The 21,944-nt window shown below is 37.7% G+C and overlaps 1 protein-coding gene across 1 annotated transcript in view; it reads right to left on the bottom strand.

Moving 5' to 3' along the window:
• Nucleotides 1–21,899, bottom strand: part of LOC123552230 (acetyl-CoA acetyltransferase, mitochondrial-like) — a 32,189-nt gene extending 10,290 nt beyond the window's left edge. Inside the window, exons 1-6 of the mRNA XM_053532338.1 lie at nt 21,768–21,899; nt 13,480–13,533; nt 12,952–13,069; nt 9,521–9,616; nt 7,904–8,004; nt 2,325–2,417 (exon numbers count right to left, since the gene is read on the bottom strand). Coding sequence (XP_053388313.1) covers nt 2,325–2,417; nt 7,904–8,004; nt 9,521–9,616; nt 12,952–13,069; nt 13,480–13,533; nt 21,768–21,797 — 492 coding nt within the window. The 5' untranslated portion in view covers nt 21,798–21,899. The remainder of the gene's footprint in view (nt 1–2,324; nt 2,418–7,903; nt 8,005–9,520; nt 9,617–12,951; nt 13,070–13,479; nt 13,534–21,767) is intronic.
• Nucleotides 21,900–21,944: the final 45 nt, after the last annotated feature.

Below are 21,944 nucleotides of genomic sequence, written 5' to 3'. Positions count from 1 at the left end.
TGGCCTCTAGAGAGGTCAAAAGATTTTTGTAATTTTAGACCTACTGACCTAGTTTTTGACCCCAGTTGACCCAGTTTCAAACTTGACCTAGATATCATCAAGATGAACATTCAGGCCAACTTTCATACAAATCCCATGAAAAGTATGGCCTCTAGAGAGGTCACAAGGTTTTTTTATTATTTGACCTACTGACCTAGTTTTTTAAGGCATGTGACCCAGTTTCAAACTTGACCTAGATATCATCAAGGTGAACATTCAGACCAATTTTCATGAAGATCCATTCAAGAGTATGGCCTCTAGAGAGGTCACAAGGTTTTTCTATTTTAAGACCTACTGACCTAGTTTTTGATCGCAGTTGACCCAGTTTCAAACCTGATCTATATATCATCAAGATAAACATTGAGACCAATTTTTATACAGATCCCATGAAAAATATGAACTCTAGAGAGGTCACAAGGTTTTTCTATTATTTGACCTACTGAGCTAGTTTTTGACCGCACATGACCCTGTTTCGAACTTGACCTAGATATCATCAAGATGAACATTCAGACCAACTTTCATACAGATCCCATGAAAAATATGGCCTTTAGAGAGGTCACAAGGTTTTTCTATTATTTGACCTACTGACCTAGTTTTTGATGGCACGTGACCCTTTTCGAACCTGACCTAGATATCATCAAGATGAACATTCAGACCAACTTTCATACAGATCCCATGAAAAATATGGTCTCTAGAGAGGTCACAAGCTTTTTCTATTATTTGACCTACTGACCTAGTTTTTGAAGGCACGTGACCCAGTTTCAATCTTGACCTAGAAATCATCAAGGTGAACGTTCTGACCAATTTTCATGAAGATTTTGTGAAATATATGGCCTCTAGAGAGGTCACAAGGTTTTTCTATTTTTAGACCTACTGACCTAGTTTAGGACTGCACAAGACCCAGTTTCAAACTTGACCTAGATATCATCAAGGTGAACATTCTAACCAATTTTCATGAAGATCTCATGAAACATATGGCCTCTAGAGAGGTCACAAGGTTTTTCTATTTTTAGACCTACTGACCTAGTTTTAGACCGTACATGACCCAGTTTCAAACTTGACCTAGATATCATCAAGATGAACATTCTGACCAATTTTTATGAAGATCCATTGAAAAATATGGCCTCTAGGGAGGTCACAAGGATTTTCTATTTTTAGACCTACTGACCTAGTTTTGGACCGCACATGACCCAGTTTCAAACTTGACCTAGATATCATCAAGATGAACATTCTGACCAATATTCATAAAGATCCAATGAAAATTGTGACCTCTAGAGTGGTCACAAGCAAAAGTTTATGCACGCACGCACGAACGGACTGACGGACGGACGACGGACGCTGCGTGATCACAAAAGCTCACCTTGTCACTTTGTGACAGGTGAGCTAAAAATAGAAATAAGGTCTAATAATTTTGATCATTCTCTAACATTACAGATATAAAAATGATCCTTTTTGTCCAAAAAGCTCAGATAAAAATGGGCACACCTGTTAAAAAAAGAGGCCAAATAAAAAAAAAATATCAAATTTCACGCTTATTTTTGCACGAAACGTCTTTCTACATCATTTACAACAGATTTCCGGCCATTTACATTACCTGTGATGACTTTCGATGAAAGTCATGTTTTAGCTCTATTATAGGTTAGAGACCACCAATTGTTTTCCCATAGACTTACATTGTAACATTATGGCGTGTACGGCCTTCCATACATTGAAACATGTATATCTAATAACAAGTTTTTCAAGAACTATCTTAGTTCTACCAAAATATCGGACGAAAAACATATGAATAGTGATACTTTATTTAAGTAATTTTCGTGTGAATGAGATGACCCCCTGTTTACATCATTGACATGGCGGGAGAAATTCGTTTGATAAAACTTTTTTTCAATACACATAAAATGTAGCAAATTTTGTCAAAATTTGTATAATAAAATACTGTAAATGCAGTGAAAAAATATCAATTTTGAAAAAATAATCACTTCCTGGGTTTGTTTACATGACTGACCAATCAGAACGCACAGATGTTACCTTATTCCCAGGTATACACTTACCTCATTCCCAGTAAGTTCCCTGTACTTTTTTGAATTGGTGGTCTCTGACCAACAGTAATAGACCTACTGACTATGGTCAACAAACTTTCTATTTCTCAGACATATTTATTTGCTAAACTAATGACAACTTCCAAAAAATTATCGAAGAAGTGTATTAACTTGACATCTCATTTGGACTGGGATCCCACCAACATCATCTTGACTGGTAGTGTGAAGTAACCAATGAATACTCACAAGAAGCTCAACTTTTCCGTATGGTGTTTGTCCTCTCTTCATGTAGTATGGTGCATTGGACATACTCTCCATACCCCCGGCAACCATCACTTCCTGGATACAGAAAAAATACATACAGTTAATAACCAACTTATAAACAACTCATTACTAGTGTGTAGGCAGTATCATCAGAGTAAGTTCTGAAATTTAGCTAATAGCAATGAACATGTTTTGTACAAGATACATAAATTACAACTTCTCTGTTAATTCATATGGAACAAGAGCTGTCTCCATAGGATTACACATGCCCCCGATGGCACTTTAAATGAATAGTTATGGCCGATGTTCGAGTTTAGGACCTTTGACCTACGGAGCTGGGTCTTGCGCGCGACACGTCGTCTTACTGTGTCACACATTTATGCGTAGTTATTTTAAAATCCATGCATGAATGACAAAGATATGGACCGGACACGCCCATCAATGCACTATCATGAAAAAAGACCTTTAACATCTAAGTGTGACCTTGACCTTTCAGCTACGGACCTGGGTCTTGCGCATGACACGTCGTCTTACTGTGGTACACATTCATGCCAAGTTATTTGAAAATCCATCCATCGATGACAAAGATATGGACCGGACACGCCCATCAATGCACTATCCCTTAATATCTAAGTGTGACCTTGACCTTTGAGATACGGACCTGGGTCTTGGGCGCGACACGTCGTCTTACTGTGGTACACATTCATGCCAAATTATTTGAAAATCCATCCATCGATGACAAAGATATGGACCGGACACGCCCATCAATGCACTATCCCTTAATGTCTAAGTGTGACCTTGACCTTTGAGCTACGGACCTAGGTCTTGCGCGCGACACATCGTCTTACTGTGGTACACATTCATGCCAAGTTATTTGAAAATCCATCCATCGATGACAAAGATATGGACCGGACACGCCCATCAATGCAATAACCTTTAATGTCTAAGTGTGACCTTGACCTTTGAGCTACAGCCCTGGGTCCTGCGCGCGACACATCGTCTTACTGTGGTACACATTCATGCCAAGTTATTTGAAAATCCATCCATCGATGACAAAGATATGGACCGGACACGAAAAATGCGGACAGACCGACAGACCGACAGACTGACAGACCGACAGACTGACAGACCGACAGACAGACGGTTCAAAAACTATATGCCTCCCTTCGGGGGCATAAAAACTAGATGTGCATCCATAGGACACTAGTGCACTCACTTCTGTCACTGTATGCATATTTCTATTAAGTAAAGGGCCATAACTCTGATCTGGCTATATGAAATCCCAATTAGAACACAAGGTGCACAACTTCACATGCTGAATAACAATCCTGTGAGGTCTGACCACTCTATGTCAAATACATTTTAAGATATGCACAACAAATTTGGAAGAACAGAAAGATAATGGCAAATCTAAGTGCAGCCCCAAAATTATTATTTTTTGGCTACAAAAATGTGAATACATGAATTGTAACATTATTTTAACACTTTTATTGTCTTGAGGCCTGCTGGGAGTTCACTGCCAGAAAAGTCTTTACAGCTGTCTTTGCCAGAAGAACCACTATAATTATCTGCCAGGAAAGCCACTATGGTTGTTTTTTCCATAAAAGTAATTATGGCTATCTTTGCCAGAAAAAAAGAAACTATGGCTTTCTTTGTCAGAAGAACCACTATGGCTGTCTGCCTGGAAAGCCACTATGACTGTCACTTAATCTGTCTTTGCCAGAAAAACCACTATGTTTTTTGCCAGGAAAGCCACTACAGCTTTCTTAGCCAAAAAATCATATGGCTGTCTGCCAGAAAGCCACTATAGATTTCCTTGCCAGAAAAGTCACTATCACTATGGATTTCTTTGCCAGAAAAGCCACAATGGCTTTCATTTCCTGAAGAACCACTATGGCCATCTGCTAGGAAAGCCACTATAGCTTTCTTTCGCAGAAGAACCACTATGGCTGGCTGGCAGGAAAGCCTCTATAGCTTTCTTTGCCAGAAGAACCACTATGGCTGGCTGCCAGGAAAGCCAATATAGCTTTCTTTGCTAGAAGAACCACTATGGCTGGCTGCCAGGAAAGCCAATATAGCTTTCTTTGCCAGAAGAACCACTATGGCTGACAGCCAGGAAAGCCACTATAGCTTTCTTTGCTAGAAGAACCACTATGGCTGTCTGCCAGGAAAGCCATTATAGCTTTCTTTACCAGAAGAACCACTATGGCTGGCTGCCAGGAAAGCCACTATGGCTTTCTTTGCCAGAAGAACCACTATGGCTGTCTGCTAGGAAAGCCATTATAGCTTTCTTTACCAGAAGAACCATTATGGCTGGCTGCCAGGAAAGCCACTATGGCTTTCTTTGCCAGAAGAACCACTATGGCTATCTGCTAGGAAAGCCATTATAGCCCTCTTTACCAGAAAAGTCACTATGAATGTGTTTGCCAGAAAAGCCACTGCAGCTCTTGTAGTGAACCCTTGTTTGAAGGACTTAAGTTACACTACAAGACAAATTTATTATACATATGCCAGTGCCTTTGGCTCAAAACATTAGAAGAGAGGATCAAGGCTCTCGTGAGTGGGCAACCTGAGCGAAATAGCCGCTTTGGAACTTCAAACTTCGCTCAAAACTAACCTCAAAGCGAAATGCAAGTCGACCGATTTTCTTTGATTTCCGCATTCGCTAATTACCGCCACCTGGACTGTTGACAATTTGCACGGTGTCGAAATGTGTGTTGAATACACAGAGACACACGCCGAAAGCATAATTAAAGCTCCGCCTACTTCAGGTACTTGCGAGATTTTCCCCAAGAAGTGTGGAGCGAATCAAATTATCGGATACACAAGAGTTGATTGTGTTCAGCCAATTAGCGCTGTGGTTACGTCTTTGACACTTTGCGTTTAATTATCAACATGTTCGAGGGCAAAAAAAGCATATTTTTATAAAGAAATTGCTGATTAACCATGCGATTAATTGGAATATTGAACACAATTAACTGTTATCTATGGTAAAAGAATGACATGTATGTTGTACAGTGTAACTTCTGAAAACCAAACGACCTCCAGACCAGCCTAAAAGATCGGTTTTTGGAAGTTTCCGGAATTCAGAAGTTTGAAAGTTTGTAGGCAAAGTGGACGTGGTGCACAAGAGTTATGTTTTCTTACATGTATGATGAAGGAGATTTTTATCCTTTTTAATTTTACAATTTCATATAGATTAATTAATTAATTAAATTATTACAAACATTAAGGATAATAAATACCTAAATAATAGGGATGGGAACGAATATTCGAATATTCGAATATTCGGAAATCGGTCGAATATTCGAATATGAAAATCAAATTCGAATATTCGTAAATTATTGTATATTTTTGTTCAAAATAAGTATCATTGATTTTGGGCAATATGAGCATGCTAATTCTACAGAATAAAACCATGTCATGTTTGTTTCACGAGTATCAAAAGATGTCCAATTAACAAGAAAATAGCAATGCATAATTGGCAGGGGCCATCGTTACGGATTAACAGTTTGCAACAGGCGTCATTGTGTCAGATGCATGTCAAAAGATGTCCAATTAACAAGAAAATTGCAATACATAATTACCTGGGGTAATCGCTACGGATTAACAGTTTGTATTAGGCGTAAATGTGATATCTTTATATCGTTTGTTCATTTTTATTGGCGCCTGTTTTATGTAACAAGTTGTAGAATTTTTTTTTCGAAAACAATACCAAACTTGTAGATATTGCCGATCTTTTCACAATATTTTGTACGACGTTTCAGACCATCCGCAGAATCGGTTTTCATCCGCAATCGGCCGTATTCGAATTAACTTTTATAATAAAATCAAGATAACATATTACTGATGCATAAGTTCATGTTGAAGGAGGTTTAAGTTTGCCTTACTTGCTTTTTACACGACGATTAAAAATTTTCAAAATGGCGGCGGTAATACAACAGCGCATCACGTGTTTAAATGGGGCGACCTGCTATTTTTAGATAAAATTGCGACGGTCTAAATTATAATCGTTTTGATTTTTTGTATTATTTTGAAGCTAAAACACTGAATTAGTTAAATATGTTCATGATTATATTGACAGAATCGTAAAATAATATGCTAGGATCGGCGGGTTTTGCAAAGTAGGATCGGGTTACCCGAAGCAAACATTTTTTGGCCTTATTACGTACGATGATCCACGCTGTAAACAAATGAATACGTTGTGTTTATGCCAATCACTTAATAAGAATTGAAAGCTTCCATTAAAGCAAACCGAATATTCGAATATATTCGAATATGGCAAACCGAATATTCGAATATTGATTTCAGTATTCGTTCCCATCCCTACTAAATAACAAATATAAAAAAAACAGAACTTTAATAATAGCATTTACGCAAACATTTTCCACTTACATATTTTACCATCTTTGGAGTCCCAAGTTCGTCAACATTAAATTTTAATTAATGTTGATAATGCATAGTTTAATAGGTGTAACTAAATCATTTAAATCATCTGTCTTTCTTTCGTTCAAATATTAAGAAAGTTTTAAACACATTTAATTCATCACGTTTTCACAAACTGAATACAAATGAAAATAATCGCTATTTACTTCCTTACTTTTGCATCAAATGATCACTATGATTATATAGCGTGTCAAAATAAACGCACACTGCTAATAAATAAACAAAAGAACATGTTGACAGCGTTTCTGGATGATCAGGTGACACTTTTAATCCAGCAAATATTTTGCTGTTCGGTTTTCAGAAGTCAATTTTAGTATTAAAATATAAACGGTGCTTCAAAAATCGTCCGGTTATCAGAATTCGGAAGTTCCGGTTTTCAGAGGTTAAAAATATATAGAAATAAGAACAGAAAAAAAATGGGACCTTGAGTTTCGTGCGGTTTTCAAAGGTTTCCGGTTTTCAGAAGGTCCGGTTTTTGGAAGTTACACTGTATTACATACGTTAAATTTCCACTGATGAATTGATTTGAATACGTATAATTTCTAGTTTACACAATTTACTTTCTGTTTTATACGAGCCAGATATTGTTCACCGAGGTGGTGACTCGGTGTTAATAATAAATATTTCATACAGATATCCCCAAAAATCAGCGGGTAAGATTACCACTGTATGGGAAATTACCTAACTAAGAAAATGAATGGTCTCTTCAATGTTTTTTATATAGAAACAAGAAAATTACAGCCACCTTTCGTATCACTCAACAGCACTGCGGTAGGAAAAGTCTTCCCACTTCTCTCTTAAGTCTCCCCACTTCTCCCTAAATCAGCTGGAGGGAGAAGTGACTTCTCCTAAAAAATTGGACCTAGCTAGACCCCTGAGGATGAGAAGTTATCATCAAACCTACCAGCCACAGTCCACTCTTATTTAAATAAATTCAAGTTTTATTAAACAAAATACATTTTGTAATCTGTTCTGAAATCCATAAATGGTACTATGACTGACCGGACTGATTCACAATATACTGACATACCTGGGTTCACATGTTATGACCGTCCAATACTTCAACACAAATGCAAGAAAATCTTGATCCTTTCCATAAATAATGTTTTACATACCTGACTACCACACATGATGCTCTGAGCTGCCATCATGACAGATTTCATACCAGATGCACACACCTTGTTGATCGCTGTAGTTGGTGTTGTTATTGGTAACCCTGTGATAAACAGATATGTTAAATCTTCCAAAAACTGATTGCATCATGCAAAGAAGTATTTCAAAACACTCAGATATTGGTAGAACGGTAGTGATTAAAATGTCCCTCAAGTAAGTTTCTGCAAGATCAACATTACAGAGAACACTATTTTTTGAAGACTAGGAAAAATCTAAATAAAGTATTGGTGACATTTTTCTTAATCTTTCATACTGTAGTGCCCTTGGAACAGACAATGCAGTTGTTATTTTAATCTATTTATATTTCACTTGCATTAATACCCAGAATTATTGACTGTAATAGAAACAAGAGGGCTATGATGGTCCTAGATTGCTGACCTGAGTTTCACAACTGGCTTTAAGTTTGGCAGAGTGACATGCAATGAAAATTTCTGTGAAATCATTTTGATATTGGGCCAGTTGTTTCTGACAAGGACTTTTTCTCTTCTGTGTACAAATAGGAACCACTATATATAAACAATGCAGGAAAGAGTAACTATGCACTCTTAAGTGTCCATGTTTCTGACAAACCAGAATAAATTTTTTCTAATTTGAACAAAGTTTGTATATGGTAATCGAGGAAACGTTTCTGTGAAATTATTTCAAAACTGAGCCAGCAGTTTATGACAACATGACATTTTCTTTTTTTGGCTCTACCACCTTTTCTTTGACAGAATCAGAAGAATTTGAACATTCTTGGATGAGGTTCCTCAAAGAAACTTACCAGTGGAGTTATTTGTGAAATTCCTGTAGTTTCAGATGAGAAGATTTTACAAATTTTCCGTACAGCAATTAGGAAAAACTTGCCCTGTCCCCTGGCGTCCATGTTTTAAAATAAATCAACATGACTTGAAGAAATCTGGTTAAGGATTGCACTACGAATTTAAGTGCAAAATTATTTTGAAAATAAGCCAGCAGTTTCTAAGATTTTTCAAGTGTTTCCTTTTGTTAGCCAGGGCAGCAAGAATCCTTCATGGCTGACCTAAATCACTAGAAATCTGAAAGAGGACCGCCAAAGGAACAATCTTATGAAGTTTGGTTCGAACTACTTTGGTGGTTTAATAGGAGAGGTCCCATAAAGGAACTGTAGACAACAGATGGACGAAGGACAAACATCAAATGATCCTAAAAGCTTACCATCAGTAATTTGTGCTCTGGTTGGCTAAAGAGTAAAAAAAAAATACATTTTAAACTGAACTGTTTTTACGTCTTGGGAAAAAATTGTATTAGTCTTAATTCTGCCTTCTTTCCCTAACTCTTAAAGTTCAGTGTTAGTCTTAGATACTGCTGACCTTGTTGGGCCATCCATACTTATTTTCACTTCAAATTTAATTTCATAGAGCTCACTGGAGTATTACTTTATTATACTCAGAAAAGGAACAAACAAAATTGTCCAAACCTACAGTTTTAAGGGTGACTTTTGTTTTGCTACAAATAACAACCTGTGACAAATTCATAAGAGACTCAACTGGGGTAAAAATTTTCAAAACAAAAATTTGGAACAATATATAATATATTACCTGCCCCAAGTGTTGCCTGTCTACAAGGGGCCTGCCCCTCCATACCCTGTAACACGTTGCCCATATAAACCTCCTGTACCGCATCTTTAGGAATTCCTGTTAACACAACATAGCAAACATTATGCTGAAATAATGTAAAAGTTCATTTTTAACTTTTTTGGTTTGGTTACTTATAAACAAGAGGACCATGATGGTCCTGAATCGCTCACCTCTTCCCACATGACCCAGTTTTGAGTATGACGTCCTTTTTTCTATTATTTGACATAGTGACCTAGTTTTTGAGCTCATGTGACCCAGTTTTGAACTTGACCTAGATATTATCAAGATAAAAATTCTGACCAATTTTCATGAAGATCCATTGAAAAATATGGTCTCTAGAGAGGTCACAAGGTTTTTCTATTATTTGACCTATTGACCTAGTTTTCGAAGGTACGTGACCCTGTTTTGAACTTTAAATAGATATCATCAAGGTGAACATTCTCACTAATTTTCATGAAGATCTCATGAAAAATATGGCCTCTAGAGAGGTCACAAGGTTTTTCTATTTTTATACCTACTGGCCTAGTTTTTGACCGCACGTGACCCAGTTTTGAAACTGACCTAGATATCATCAAGGTGAATATTCAGATCAATTTTCATGAAGATCCATTGAAAAATATGGCCTCTAGAGAGGTCAAAAGATTTTAATAATTTTAGACCTACTGACCTAGTTTTTGATAGCAGTTGACCCAGTTTCAAATTTAACCTACATATCATAAAGATGAACATTCAGACCAACTTTCATACAGATCCCATGAAAAGTATGGCCTCTAGAGAGGTCACAAGGTTTTTCTATTATTTGACCTACTGACCTAGTTTTTTATGGCACATGACCCAGTTTCAAACTTGACCTAGATATCATCAAGATGAACATTCTGACCAATTTTTAGGGAGATCCATTCACAAGTATGGCCTCTAGAGAGGTCACAAGGTTTTTCTATTTTTAGACCTACTGACCTAGTTTTTGACCGCACATGACCCTGTTTCGAACTTGACCTAGATATCATCAAGATGAACATTCAGACCAATTTTCATATAGATCCCATGAAAAATATGGCCTTTAGAGGTCATAAGGTCTTTCTATTATTTGACCTAATGACCTAGTTTTTGACGGCACGTGTCCCACTTTCGAACCTGACCTAGATATCATCAAGGTGAACATTCTGACCAACTTTCATACAGATCCCATAAAAATATGGCCTCTAGAGAGGTCACAAGGTTTTTCTATTATTTGACCTACTGACCTAGTTTTTGATGGCACGTGACCCAGTTTCGAACTTGACCTAGATATCATCAAGACGAACATTCTGACCAATTTTCATGAAGATCTCATGAAATATATGGCCTCTAGAGTGGTCACAAGGTTTTTCTATTTTTAGACCTACTGACCTAGTTTTTGACCGCACGTGACCCAATTTCAAACCTGACCTAGATATCATCAAGATGAACATTCTGACCAACTTTCATACAGATCCCATGAAAAATATGGCCTCTAGAGAGGTCACAAGGTTTTTCTATTATTTGACCTACTGACCTAGTTTTTGATGGCACGTGACCCAGTTTCGAACTTGACCTAGATATCATCAAGACGAACATTCTGACCAATTTTCATGAAGATCTCATGAAATATATGGCCTCTAGAGTGGTCACAAGGTTTTTCTATTTTTAGCCCTACTGACCTAGTTTTTGACCGCAGGTAACCCAATTTCAAACCTGACCTAGATATCATCAAGATGAACATTCTGACCAACTTTCATACAGATCCCATGAAAAATATGGCCTTTAGAGAGGTCACAAGGTTTTTCTATTATTTGACCTACTGACCTAGTTTTTGATGGCACGTGACCCAGTTTCGAACTTGACCTAGATATCATCAAGGTGAACATTCTGACCAATTTTCATGAAGATCTTGTGAAATATTTGGCCTCTAGAGAGGTCACAAGGTTTTTCTATTTTTAGACCTACTGACCTAGTTTTTGAAGGAACGTGACCCAGTTTCGAACTTGACCTAGATATCATCAAGATGAACATTCTGACCAATTTTCATGAAGATCTTGTGAAATATATGGCCTCTTGAGAGGTCACAAGGTTTTTCTATTATTTGACCTACTGACCTAGTTTTTGACGGCACTTGACCCACTTTCGAACTTGACCTTGATATCATCAAGATGAACATTCTGACCAATTTTCATGAAGATCTCATGAAATATATGGCCTCTAGAGAGGTCACAAGGTTTTTCTATTTTTAGCCCTACTGACCTAGTTTTTGACCGCAGGTGACCCAGTTTCGAACTTGACCTAGATATCATCAAGATGAACATTCAGACCAACTTTCATACAGATCCAATGAAAAATATGGCCTTTAGAGAGGTCACAAGGTTTTTCTAATATTTGACCTACTGACCTAGTTTTTGACGGCACATGACCCAGTTTCGAACTTGACCTAGATATCATCAAGGTGAACATTCTGACCAATTTTCATGAAGATCTTGTGAAATATATGGCCTCTAGAGAGGTCACAAGGTTTTTCTATTTTTAGACCTACTGACCTAGTTTTTGATGGAACGTGACCCAGTTTCGAACTTGACCTAGATATCATCAAGGTGAACATTCTGACCAATTTTCATGAAGATCTTGTGAAATATATGGCCTCTAGAGAGGTCACAAGGTTTTTCTATTTTTAGACCTACTGACCTAGTTTTTGATGGAACGTGACCCAGTTTCGAACTTGACCTAGATATCATCAAGGTGAACATTCTGACCAATTTTCATGAAGATCTTGTGAAATATATGGCCTCTAGAGAGGTCACAAGGTTTTTCTATTTTTAGACCTACTGACCTAGTTTTTGATGGCACGTGACCCAGTTTCGAACTTGACCTAGATATCATCAAGATGAGCATTCTGACCAACTTTCATAAAGATCCCATGAAAAATGTGACCTCTAGAGTGGTCACAAGCAAAAGTTTACGGACGGACGCACGGACGGACGCACGGACCTTGTGACAGGTGAGCTAAAAAGGTAAAAGCAAGGATATATTTCCTGGAAGCACAGTGCACAGGAAACACAGCCTCAGCCACACACTGCAAAGTAGGCCTGTCACATATAGAAACTATAATGGTAAAGCCATATTATGTGGGAATAAACTTTCTTTATTTCAACAATCAACTAGAAACAAGAAATTAATAATAATTATATAAGCCAAAAACAAAATTATAGAATATGAAGTGTTCCAAAGTTCACTTTTGTGTTAAATAAAATAAAATGTAACATTATATATACAAAATTATACTCAACTTCCTTTTGCATAAATTTTTACTCTATTAAAAGTTACGTTCTGAAAAAAACCCAAAAAACTTTGCAGAAAAATGTGTCTACTCTATAAATATGTACCGGCTTTTTCAATAGCACCCTGTATGGCGATGGAGCCAAGTTTTGTAGCAGGAAGTGGAGCAAGACTTCCCAGGAAGGATCCTACTGGAGTACGCACTGCACTTGCTATAACTACATCCTGAAATAAGACAACATACATATCTAAGAATGTTTGGACATTAGTAACTACAATTTACTCAACTAACCTGATATAATTATGTTACTGCTAAAAATTCCAACCCGAGACAATCAGCTATATGAGCCCTGCCATGGGAAAACCAACATAGTGGCTTTGCGACCAGCATGGATCCAGACCAGCCTGCGCATCCGCACAGTCTGATCAGGATCCATGCTGTTCGCTTTCAAAACCTATTGGAATTGGAGAAACTGTTAGCGAACAGTCGCAAAGCCACTATGTTGGTTTTCTCATGGCGCAGCTCACATTCAGTAATTAGTTAAAAGGCAGTAACTCCATTAAAAGAATCATCCATAAGAAGAAATTCTGATGATGCCATCTCTTAGACTATAACAAATACCATTAAGACTTACATTTAGACCTGAAAGTTGTGTCAGTCCTCTCAACACCTGCTTTGAATGTGTTCTCTGAAAGTAAAGACATTAAACACTTTAATTTACAGGTCCTTTACTTGAAAACCTGGCAGAGACAGAATGGCCACAAAATCATTGAACTTGATGATGTTCATGACAGTACATTGTACATGATTTTCACTGCTACCAATAGAATACACAAGTAATACATGTATTGCAATGGCCATATACAAAGTCTTATGGTAAATATGCATCCTGAAAAACAGTGTGTACTGCATTGAAGGACACCCGAAATATATGGGAAAGTTGCAGAAAAACTAAGGCAAGTATGCAGACTAAAATTTCTGGCAAACATTTTAATCTTGTGTGTATTTAAGTTACTGAGATATTTCCTATAAGCAGTGACTAGCCGTCTGGTAGATACATGTAATTACATTTGCCCTATCCTTTTCCATTGAAAATTATGCTGTTCATTTTGTATGAACAGCAAAAGGAAAGGCATCGAAGTTATGACAATACTGCTTAGTGATACAAGAGGGCCAAGATGGCCCTAGGTTGCTCACCTGAGTAATGCACCATAAGAGTGTAAACATGTTTTACCCAGTGATTTGATGGAGACGAATATTCTGACAAAGTTTCAGTAAAAATTGAAGCAAAAAAGTGGCCTCTAGAGTGTATACAAGCATTTTCTTTGATTTGACCTAGTGACCTAGTTTCTGACCCCATGTGACCAAGATCTGAAATCATCCAAGACTTCATGATAACAAACATTCTGACCAAAATTTATGAAGATAGAAACAAAAATGTGCCCCCTAGGGTGTAAACAAGCTTATAATTTGATTTGACATGGTGACCTAGTTTTTGACCCCACATGACCCAGATAAAAATTCATTTGATATTTCATGCAGACAAACATTCTGACCAAGTTTCATGCACATCAAATGAACAAGAGTGTTAACAAGCTTTTCCTTTGATTTGACTGGGTGACCTAGTTTTTGACCCCATATGACCCAGTTTCAAACTTGGCCTAGGAATCATCAAGATAAACATTCTGACTAAGTTTCATGAAGATAGGGTCATAAATGTGGCCTAAAGAGTGTTAACAAGCTTTTCCTTTGATCTGACCTGATGACCTAGTTTCTGACCCCATATGATCCAGTTTCAAACTTCTCCTAGAAATCATCAAGATAAACATTCTGACCAAGTTTCATGAAGATAGGGTCATAAATGAGGCCTTTAAGTTGTCAACAAGCTTTTCCTTTGATCTGACCTGATGACCTAGTTTTTGACCCGACATGACCCAGTTTCGATCAAGGCCTAGAGATCATCAAGATAATCATTCTGTGCAAGTTTTATCAAATCAAAGCATAAATGAAACCTCTATATGGCTGAAATGGCCAAAATAGAAAATTTTGCCCCTTTCAGGGGCAGTAACTCTAGAACCCATGATGGAGTCTAGCCAGTTTTTTAAAGGAACCAAGACCTTATTGTCACTTAAATTGTGTGTAAGTGTGGTTAAAATCAAATATAAAATGTCACTTCTGTCGTGTTCACAAGGTAAAAACTAGAAAATGCTTTTGTAAAAAAGCGCATGTCTCCCCCAATGCAAAGTCCTATAGGCAAGAAGTCAATAGGGGTCAGGAGCGAAAGTAAAAAAGACACTGATGGTTGGCTGCAATAGGGATCATCTACTTGGCATGTCCAGTCATCCCGCTAAATTTCAACATTGTAGGTCAAGTGGTTCTCAAGTTATTTCCAAAAAATGATTTTACATGAACAGGCCACTGTGACCTTGACCTTTAATAGACTGACCCCAAAATCAATAGGGGTCATCTACTCTGCACGTTCAATCATCCTATGAAGTTTCAACATTCTGGGTCAAGTGGTTCTCAAGTTATTGATCAGAACTGGTTATCAATGTTCAGGCCCTTGTGACCTTGACCTTTAACGGAGTGACCCCAAAAACAATAAGGGTCATTTACTCTGCATGAACAATCATCCTATGAAGTTTCAACATTCTGGGTCGAGAGGTTCTCAAGTTATTGATTGGAAATGGTTTTCCATGTTCAGGCCCCTGTGGCCTTGACCTTTAACAGAGTGACCCTAAAATCGTTAGGAGTCATCTACTCTGCATGACCAATCATCCTATTAAGTTTCAACATTCTGGGTCAAGTGGTTCTCAAGTTACTGACCGGAAATGGTTTTCAATGTTCAGGCCCCTGTGACCTTGACCTTTGATGGAGTGACCCCAAAATCAATAGGGGTCATCTACTCTTCATGGCCAATCATCCTATGAAGTTTCAACATTCTGGGTCAAGTGGTTCTCTAGTTATTGATCGGAAATGGTTTTCAATGTTCAGGCCCCTGTGACCTTGACCTTTGACAGAGTGACCCCAAAAACAATAGGGGTCGTCTACTCCAGCAGCCCTACAACTCTATGAAGTTTGAAGGTTCTAGGTCAAATGGTTCTCCAGTTATTGCTCGGAAATGAAGTGTGACGTACGGACGGACGGACGGACAGGGCAAAAACAATATGTCTCCTGGGGGAGACATAATTACCAAATTTTGGCTCTTTTAAGGGTCAATCAGGGGCCGCAACTCCGGCACCTATGATTGGATCTGATAATTTCATAATGGAATCCAAGATTTATTGTTGTTGAAGATATTTTGCAAGTTTGTATCAAATCAAACCCTAAATGTGTCTCTATATGGCTGCAAAAGCTAAAATAGCAAATTTTGGCCCTTTAAGGGGCCATAACTCTGGAACCAATGATGGGATCTGGCCAGTTTTCGAAAGGAACCGAGATATTATGCCAGTACAAGTTGTGCGCAAGTTTGATTAAAGTTGATTGCAAAATGTGGTCTCTATCATGTTCACAAGCCAAAAGTAGCAAATTTTAGCCCTTTAAAGGGCCATAACTCTGCAACCCATGATGGGATCTGTCCAGTTTTCAAAAGGAACCGAGATATTATGCCAATACAAGTTGTGTGCAAGTTTGATTAAAGCTGACTGCAAAATGTGGTCTCTATCGTGTTCACAAGCCAAAAATAGCATATTTTGGCCCTTTAAAGGGCCATAACTCTTGAACCCATGACGGGATCTGGCCAGTTTTCTGAAGGAACTGAGATATTATGCCAATACAAGATGTGTGCAAGTTTTATTAAAGTTGATTCCAAAATGTGGTCTGTATCGTGTTCACAGGCCAAAAATGGCAAATTTTGGCCATTTAATAGGCCATAACTCTGGAACCCATGATGGGATCTGGCCAGTTTTCGAAAGGACCGAGATATTATGCCCATACAAGTTGTGTGCAAGTCTGATTAAAATCAAATACAAAATGTGGTCTCTATCGTGTTCACAAGGAAATTGTGGACAGACGGATGACGGATGGACGGACGACGAGCGATCACAAAAGCTCACCCTGTCATTATGTGAAAGATGAGCTAAAAAAGGAGTTATTTTGACGATATCCGCATATAGTCAGGGAGAAGGTTCTTTAGACTACGTCGCAGTTGTTCCATCAAATGAACAAAATGGTCAGGAAGCTGATTTTAATGTTAAATGCAACAAAATGTATGCAATGTATAATATATTCTTGTTTACAGATGGAAAGGAAATGTAATGTAAATATAAGAAATGAATTAAAAAAAATTTCGAAGCTCATGCAAAAGCATCAGAAAATTAAACATGAAGTGCTAGCATGATTCATGGATTTGCTGATCCTATTCTGTCGTTCATTTCGCATGAACGCCGAAAAACAAATAGTCAAATAGTGTATATGCCTAGTCTGTGTTCTAACTGTCCACCAAGCCTAACCTTTAAGGTTTTTCTAGGCGTCCGGAAATCAATTCGTTTATAAATGTTTAATCAATTAATTTGATTGATCATATTTTGTTTGCCTAAAATGGCAGTATTTACCTGTACACAAATACTAGTACAAGATCAAAATTTAAATGTAGAGATAAATTATCTGACATGTTCTGAAAGCGAATGTTGAAACATACTGGCATTATATATAAGTAATTAGTTTAACAAAGATTTGCAGGCTAGACACAATACACAATTTTTTAATAATGCAAATAATATCTACTATAGAAATAATAATTTGCGTAAGTTGTTTAATGACACTTTTAATTCTAAGACTTATTTTTGAGCTCAAATTTAGGGCAAATGCCAACAGCATGCTAAAAGGGGATTTCAACTGTGCATTACTTTCAGTGTACCAAATCTTCTAAAGCAACACTTTCATCTTAACATCAAAAACACCCATAAAACAAGAGGACCATGATGGTCCTGAATCGCTCACCTCTTCCCACATGACCCAGTTTTGAGTATGACGTCGTTTTTTCTATTATTTGATATAGTGACCTAGTTTTTGAGCTCATGTGACCCAGTTTTGAACTTGACCTAGATATTATCAAGATAAAAATTCTGACCAATTTTCATGAAGATCCATTGAAAAATATGGTCTCTAGGTTTTTCTATTATTTAACCTATTGACCTAGTTTTCGAAGGTACGTGACCCTGTTTTGAACTTTACCTAGATATCATCAAGGTGAACATTCTCACTAATTTTCATGAAATCTCATGAAAAATATGGCCTCTAGAGAGGTCACAAGGTTTTTCTATTTTTATACCTACTGGCCTAGTTTTTGACCGCACATGACCCAGTTTCGAAACTGACCTAGATATCATCAAGGTGAACATTCAGATCAATTTTCATGAAGATCCATTGAAAAATATGGCCTCTAGAGAGGTCAAAAGATTTTAATATTTTTAGACGTACTGACCTAGTTTTTGACCACAGTTGACTCAATTTCAAACTTGACCTAGATATCATCAAGATGAACATTCAGACCAACTTTCAAACAGATCCCAAGAAAAGTATGGCCTCTAGAGAGGTCACAAGGTTTTTTATTATTTGACCTACAGACCTAGTTTTTTATGGCACGTGATCCAGTTTCAAACTTGACCTAGATATCATCAAGGTGAACATTCTGACCAATTTTTATGGAGATCCATTCACAAGTATGGCCTCTAGAGAGGTCACAAGGTTTTTCTATTTTTAGACCTACTGACCTAGTTTTTGACCGCACATGACCCTGTTTCGAACTTGACCTAGATATCATCAAGATGAACATTCAGACCAATTTTCATACAGATCCAATGGAAAATATGGCCTTTAGAGAGGTCACAAGGTTTTTCTATTATTTGACCTACTGACCTAGTTTTGACGGCACGTGACCCACTTTCGAAACTGACCTAGATATCATCAAGATGAACATTCAGATTAACTTTCATACAGATCCCATGAAAAATATGGCCTCTAGAGAGCTCACAAGGTTTTTCTATTATTTGACCTAATGACTTAGTTTTTGATGGCACGTGACCCACTTTCGAACTTGACCTAGATATCATCAAGGTGAACGTTCTGACCAATTTTCATGAAGATGTCATGAAATGTATGGCCTCTAGAGAGGTCACAAGGTTTTTCTATTTTTATACCTACTGACCTAGTTTTTGACGGCACATGACCTAGTTTCGAACTTGACTTAGATATCATCAAGATGAACATTCAGACCAACTTTCATACAGATCCCATGAAAAATATGGCCTTTAGAGAGGTCACAAGGTTTTTCTATTATTTGACCTACTGACCTAGTTTTTGACGGCACGTGACCGAGTTTCGAACTTGACCTAGATATCATCAAGGTGAATGTCCTGACCAATTTTCATGAAGATCTTGTGAAATATATGGCCTCTAGAGAGGTCACAAGGTTTTTCTATTTTTAGACCTACTGACCTAGTTTTTGACGGCACGTGACCCAGTTTCGAACTTGACCTAGATATCATCAAGATGAACATTCTGACCAACTTTCATAAAGATCCCATGAAAAATGTGACCTCTAGAGTGGTCACAAGGTTTTTCTATTTTTAGACCTACTGACCTAGTTTTTGACCACACGTGACCCAGTTTCGAACTTGACCTAGATATCATCAAGATGAACATTCTGATTAACTTTCATGAAGATCCCATGAAAAATGTGACCTCTAGAGTGGTCACAAGGTTTTTCTATTTTTAGAAGTACTGACCTAGTTTTTGACCGCACGTGACCCAGTTTCGAACTTGACCTAGATATCATCAAGATGAACATTCTGACCAATTTTCATAAAGATCCCATGAAAAATGTGACCTCTAGAGTGGTCACAAGCAAAAGTTTACGGACGGACGGACGGACACACGGACTGACGGACGGACGGACGACGGACACCGCGCGATCACAAAAGCTCACCTTGTCACTTTGTGACAGGTGAGCTAAAAAACATAGACAGGTCTATATTTGTGTTTTTATGGGTAATTTTTTTTTACATATAAGTTCTTGAATTTCATTTAAAAAATATAAAAAAAAAATTCACGTCAATCATAAAACTTTGTTGCTTCTATCATAGCATGTGACGGATCCCTATGATCATGGGGCACCACAAGATATGATGTAACTGGCACTATCACCAAACCATACACAACACAAGTTTGTAACACACTGTCACTCATGCCAGGTCACGTCGGTCTCTTGTCTGCCAACCAAGTTCATGTTGCATGCTGGTGACACTGTCAGAATAGTTGTTTTTAACCTAGCCTTACTCATTTGCCTTATTGGGATGACTTATTTTATGATTTGATATTCCTCTAAGCCTTACCCATATCTGCATTTTACTGTTAGGAAAACAAAGACATTAAAAAATCAAAAAAAGTCGTAATATACTGGACAGACTTACTTGCTTTAATAAATTAAACATTAATATTCATGTAGAAACTTCAAATGGGTTGAATGTAATTCATAATTTTAAATAAGAGACTAAACCCTTATCATGCTGGACACGATTGAACCTGACTTTGCGACCAGTGTAGATCATGATGAGCCTGCACATCCGTGCAGTCTGATCATGATCTGCACTGTTCGCCATTCAGTCAGTATATTTTTCATAAGCACCCCTTTTAACAGTTAATGGTACTGTCCAAATTGAAAGATGGAGGAGTTCATTATAGAATTTTAGCAGAGTAAGGGTTAAATCTTCGGAAATATGATGTGACAGGTGCAAGGAGATATCTACCTTGATGCCAGTTTCAATAAACAACAGATTTCACTCAAAACAAAACACAAAATATACATTTATAAAATGTCAGTGAGGCAAGTTTATGCTTTGATGTCAACATAAATTCATTATCAGAGAAGTAATCATTACAAATACTCTGTACATATACTAGAAAACATTTCCAAACGGATTTCAATTGGGGATTTCCTAACAGAAATATGCAGAATAAGTCTGGACGTGATAGAGATAGCGACAGTCAAAAGTTATCACGCTGTCCCGAAACATCCTATTACTTGGACTATTTTTAACCTAATGGGCTGCTCTGCATTGAACCTTTTCTACCTTATCTATCTTCCATATAGTCAAACCCCTGCTGGGGACCTAGACTTTGCGCATCAACTAGCAAGAATGTTAAACGAGTAAAAAGTAGTGGTAAAAAGCAAGAAGGAGAATGGTTAAAAACAGGGCAGGTGCATTTAAGGTGAGATGTGCTCAATCTGGCTTACAGCCTGACTGAACACTGGCCCAGACGAGTTGACAACATCTGAAGGCAAGGCATTCCAATCATATACTGTACGAGGGAAGAATGAAAATTTAATTATGATAGTTGGATGGGGGTGATACTTGAACGAATGCCTGGGAATGAGTAGTTCTGGTTCTGGAAGATCTAGTGTTGGGTGTTAGGTAGTCCGGTAGTGGGATGGCGACCTGGTTATGCAAGATGTTATAAAACATAACCAGGCGCTGGTCAATGCGACGGAGTGCAAGGCGTCGCCAATTTAGGGAAGTCAGCATGTTGTCTACACTGGATGTACGGCCGTAATCATGCTTGGCCCAGCGTGCAGACCTGCGCTGCACAGACTCAAGCTGATCAATCAGAGTGGGGGGACCACACAGTGGAACTATACTCCAGATGGGGCCGTACAAGGCCGTACCTTGGTTATCTGTGTAAGGATACACAATGATGATGGAAAAAGTTATAGCCTACAAATGCACAATAGTTGAGACTGGGGTACTGGCGTGGGGTAAGTGTTCCACACGCCAACTAACCCAAGTAGAAATCTACCTGAGTGAGACAAAAAATTATAAATGAAAATGATGAGCAAGGTCATACACGTGAATCAACATTACTTGATAATGACAACTGTAGTTTTGAATGAAGGTGATTTAATTTACGTATCTTGCAACGTACCTTGCTATTTAACAGTAGCTTTGACAACATTTTGACGAATAACAGATAAACAAATTTCTGACAAATTGGCCCACCAAACTACAGCAGAGTTACTCCCCTTCGTCTAGCAAGATTCGTTCTCAAAATATTCGAACCTGATATACTTCTTACAAATCCACGACAGTATAAAATAAAGAG

This window comes from Mercenaria mercenaria, unplaced genomic scaffold, assembly GCF_021730395.1.
Source record: "Mercenaria mercenaria strain notata unplaced genomic scaffold, MADL_Memer_1 contig_112, whole genome shotgun sequence".
Classification (NCBI taxonomy): Eukaryota; Metazoa; Mollusca; class Bivalvia; order Venerida; family Veneridae; genus Mercenaria; species Mercenaria mercenaria.
The sequence above is the reverse complement of the archived record's forward strand: the minus strand, read 5'-3'. Positions and strand labels throughout refer to the sequence as shown.